The following is a 4,357-nucleotide window of genomic DNA, read 5'->3' on the forward strand; positions in this document are numbered from 1 at the left end:
AATAACAACCAGAAACTCGGAAAGCTTTTCGGCATACCGGCGCAAGAAAGCGTTTGGAATTTTATCAGGGCCTGGCGATGCTTTAGTTTTCAGGTTTAGCAGCAATTCAACAATGCCAGGTCTTGATATCGTAATAGAAGGCATAGTGGAGGGCGTTTCAAAAGAATAATGTTCACCACTTGCATTAGCAAAGACACTGTGGAAGTAGCGGTTAAATTGCGTAGCAATATCATTTTTATCTGTGAGAGGCTTGCCGTCGTGCATTATTCGGTCAATAGGTTTTTTCTTTTGACATAAGTGGTTCCAAAATTTTTCAGGTGAAGTTCGAATTAAATTAGGCAGTCTGTATTCAAAGTAATGACGTTTAGCGGACCTCACAGCTGCATTAAGGGATATTTGAAAAGACTGAATAATGAAACGACTGGCGCCTCCACGCTTCAAACGTTTCACTTTTCTTTTCAATTGCAGGACTTCACGTGTGATCCAGGGAGAAGCTGTGCGAGACTTTATTATTTTATTAGGGACGAAGTTCTCAAGGCAGTGAGTGCACAATGTTTTAAATTTATTCCATAGCTCATCAGCATTACTGCCTCGGAAACTGCTGAGGCAAAAATCTAAATAATCCAACACGCTCTCATCTTTCGCACGCGAGAAGTCCTTTACATAGCACACTTTGGCCACAGGCTTTTTGCAAACAATATGGACAGGGAAGGAACAATATACCAAATCATGATCGGAAATTCCCTGCTCAATTGAAACATGGTAGTCACTAATAGATCGGCTTACAAAGATAAGGTCAAGTAGAGAAGAAGTAGAACCATGTACACGTGTTGGCTGCCTCACTACTTGCTGCAAGTCATGTCTCAACATAATATTAAATATGTGCTCTTCATGAGCAGCATGATCAGGATTGAGAAAGGGCTTGTCCCAGTTAATTGATGGAAGGTTTAAATCACCAATTAATAGGATTCTGTCATGATGAAAATCATTCATGAAATCAGACAGTTCACGTAGAAACTGCGGAGGGGAATTGGGAGCTCTGTAAACTGCAATTACTAAAAAGGACCGCCCAAAACAAGAAAGTTTTAACGCGAGGCTTTCATGCCTTTCAATTTGAGTTAGAAAAGAAGTGTCGATGCCATGTTTTACGAGTACGGCAACACCGCCTCCTCTGGTAGATCTGTCCCGACGGAACACCCGGTAAAGGGGAGGGAAAACATCTTCATCATCAATTCCTTCGTGCAGCCAAGTCTCTGTGATTACAACAATGTGTGGCTGATACCCTAGAATTATGGATTCAAGATGATCGCTTTTATTTACCACGCTGCGCGCATTTATGTTTAGAAGCCTGAGTTCCTTGATAAGCGGTGATGCGAGTCACTCTTTACTCTGCTCATTTCGTATCTTGATTCTGCAATTGTTGGCCTCATCCCACGCAAAAATCTGCCCGTCTATTTTTAGTTTATCATGCACCAGAATAGGCTTCTTGCCTTGATCCCTATCGATTTTTGTACTGTCCCATAAGAGTTTCCTTATTCTGAGCGTGTCACGCGAATAGTCATTTTGTACCGAATATTTGGTTCCTTTAAGCTTGCGGACATTCCGCATTACTTCTTGTTTTTCATTAAAGTCCTGGAAGAACAATATGACGGGTCGCTTTTTTCCAGCTTTGCCAATACGGTGTATTCTGGCGACTGAGTTGCATGTCACACCAAGCTTCTCTTGAAAAACCTCAGAAATAACTTTCTCCCTAAGGACAGATTCTGTTTCATCGCTGGCTTCATCTACCCCAAACACAACTAAGTTGGAACGCCTACTTCTGTCCTCCAAGTCAATAATTTTTTCCCGTAGGAAGGTGACTGTTTTTTCCAGGTTTTCTACACGGGTTGATTGGTCTTTTAATAGATCGAGCTGTTGGGTGAATTCGCAGAACATTTTTTCCATCTTCGCGTTATGCGCCCTTAATGCTGCCATTTCGTCTGTCAATTTTTGCTGTCCCAGAATCAGTTGCTTCAACATCTCTTGCGCGCTCATACTGTCAGAGTCTGTTTCGGGGCCAGGATTCAGTTCGACGTCACCACACAACATCAACTCGCACATTAGATATACATCACATGCGATACGAATGCACTGCTGGGGGCAAGGCAGAACCAGGATACCACGACAATCACTTTTAAATGTACAATAATAGGCACCAACCTGGGTTAGACAAAGGAACGGTGCGTAAGGCCACATGCCGCTGCCTGGTCTGCCGAGCCCACTGAAGTGAAATTCTTGCGGTCGGCTATTTAAAGGGATGTCCGGTGAGGTCACATGCTGATGCGGCGGCGCTGTAGGCGTGACGTACGTTGCCAGATTCATGACGTCATCAGGCTCTTGATGAAAGTTGTGCTGATAGTCCGCTCCGGCATGACCAAGCAGGAATACCTGGGTTAGACAAAGGAACGGTGCGTAAGGCCACATGCCGCTGCCTGGTCTGCCGAGCCCACTGAAGTGAAATTCTTGCGGTCGGCTATTTAAAGGGATGTCCGGTGAGGTCACATGCTGATGCGGCGGCGCTGTAGGCATGACGTACGTTGCCAGATTCATGACGTCATCAGGCTCTTGATGAAAGTTGTGCTGATAGTCCGCTCCGGCATGACCAAGCAGGAATACCTGGGTTAGACAAAGGAACGGTGCGTAAGGCCACATGCCGCTGCCTGGTCTGCCGAGCCCACTGAGCCCCTCTCAGAACTGCGCGAAAACTTGTATTCCGTCTCAAAACAACGAGATACATCGTTTTCGATCAAAACTAGCACAATTCACGAGCATCGATTTTACAAGTTGTCGAAGAGTAGACGAGAGAAGGGTGTAAACGTCTTCTCTCAGAACAGCCCGAAAACTTGTATTCCAGCTCAAAACAACGGGATACATCGTTTTAGATCGAAACTAGCAAGATTCACGAGCATCGATTTTACAAGTCGTCGAAGATAGACGACAGATAGGTGTAAACGTTTCCTCTCAGAACTGCTCGAAAAATTCTCTTCCGGCTCAAAACAACGGGATACATCGTGTTAGATCGAAACTAGCAAGACTCACGAGCATCGATTTTACAAGTCGTCGAAGAGTAGACGAGAGAAATGTGAAAGCTTTTTCTCTCAGAACAACCCGAAAACTTGTATTCCGGCTCAAAACAACGGAATATATCGTTTTTGATCGAAACTAGCAAGATTCACGAGCATCGATTTTACAAGTCGTCGGATAGTAGACGAGAAAAAGGTGTAAACTTTTTCTCTCAGATCTGCGCGAAAACTTGTATTCCGGCTCAAAACAACGGGATACATCGTTTTAGATCGGAACTAGCGAGATTCACGAGCATCGATTTTACAAGTCGTCGAAGAGTAGACGAGAGAAATGTGAAAGCTTTTTCTCTCAGAACTGCACGAAAACTTGTATTCCGGCTCAAATCAAAGGGATACATCGTTTTAGATCGAAACTAGCAAAATTCACGAACACCGATTTTACAAGTCGTCGAAGAGTAGACGAGAGAAAGGTGTAAACTTTTTCTCTCAGAACTGCACGAAAACTTGTATTCCGGCTCAAATCAAAGGGATACATCGTTTTAGATCGAAACTAGCAAAATTCACGAACACCGATTTTACAAGTCGTCGAAGAGTAGACGAGAGAAAGGTGTAAACTTTTTCTCTCAGAACTGCGCGAAAACTTGTATTCCGGCTCAAAACAACGGGATATATCGTTTTTGATCGAAACTAGCAAGATTCACGAGCATCGATTTTACAAGTCGTCGGATAGTAGACGAGAAAAAGGTGTAAACTTTTTCTCTCAGATCTGCGCGAAAACTTGTATTGCGGCTCAAAACAACGGAATACATCGTTTCAGATCGAAACTAGCAAGATTCACGAGCATCGATTTTACATGTTGTCGAAGAGTAGACGAGAGAAAGGTGTAAACTTTTTCTCTCAGAACTGCACGAAAACTTGTATTCCGGCTCAAATCAAAGGGATACATCGTTTTAGATCGAAACTAGCAAAATTCACGAACACCGATTTTACAAGTCGTCGAAGAGTAGACGAGAGAAAGGTGTAAACTTTTTCTCTCAGAACTGCGCGAAAACTTGTATTCCGGCTCAAAACAACGGGATATATCGTTTTAGATCGAAACTAGCAAGATTCACGACCATCGATTTTACAAGTCGTCGAAGTGTAGACGACAGAAAGGTGTAAACTTTTTCTCTCAGAACTGCGCGAAAACTTGTATTCCGGCTCAAAACAACGGGATACATCGTTTTAGATCGAAACTAGCAAAATTCACGAGCATCGATTTTACAAGTCGTCGAAGAGTAGACGAGAGAAAGGTG

General features: G+C 43.4%; 1 protein-coding gene across 1 annotated transcript; it reads right to left on the bottom strand.

The window, feature by feature from the left end:
• Window positions 1–1,377: 1,377 nt before the first annotated feature.
• LOC144098233 (uncharacterized) lies at window positions 1,378–2,088 on the bottom strand. The gene has a single exon (XM_077630727.1). The coding sequence runs from the start codon at window positions 2,086–2,088 to the stop codon at window positions 1,378–1,380; it is 711 nt and encodes a 236-aa protein (XP_077486853.1).
• Window positions 2,089–4,357: the final 2,269 nt, after the last annotated feature.

Source organism: Amblyomma americanum, chromosome 7, assembly GCF_052857255.1.
Source record: "Amblyomma americanum isolate KBUSLIRL-KWMA chromosome 7, ASM5285725v1, whole genome shotgun sequence".
In the NCBI taxonomy this organism is placed as follows: Eukaryota; Metazoa; Arthropoda; class Arachnida; order Ixodida; family Ixodidae; genus Amblyomma; species Amblyomma americanum.

What these genes read in the sequence shown, in the direction of transcription:
- LOC144098233 (XM_077630727.1), bottom strand. Translation starts at nt 2,088, where the DNA reads ATGTTGTGTGGTGACGTCGAACTGAATCCTGGCCCCGAAACAGACTCT.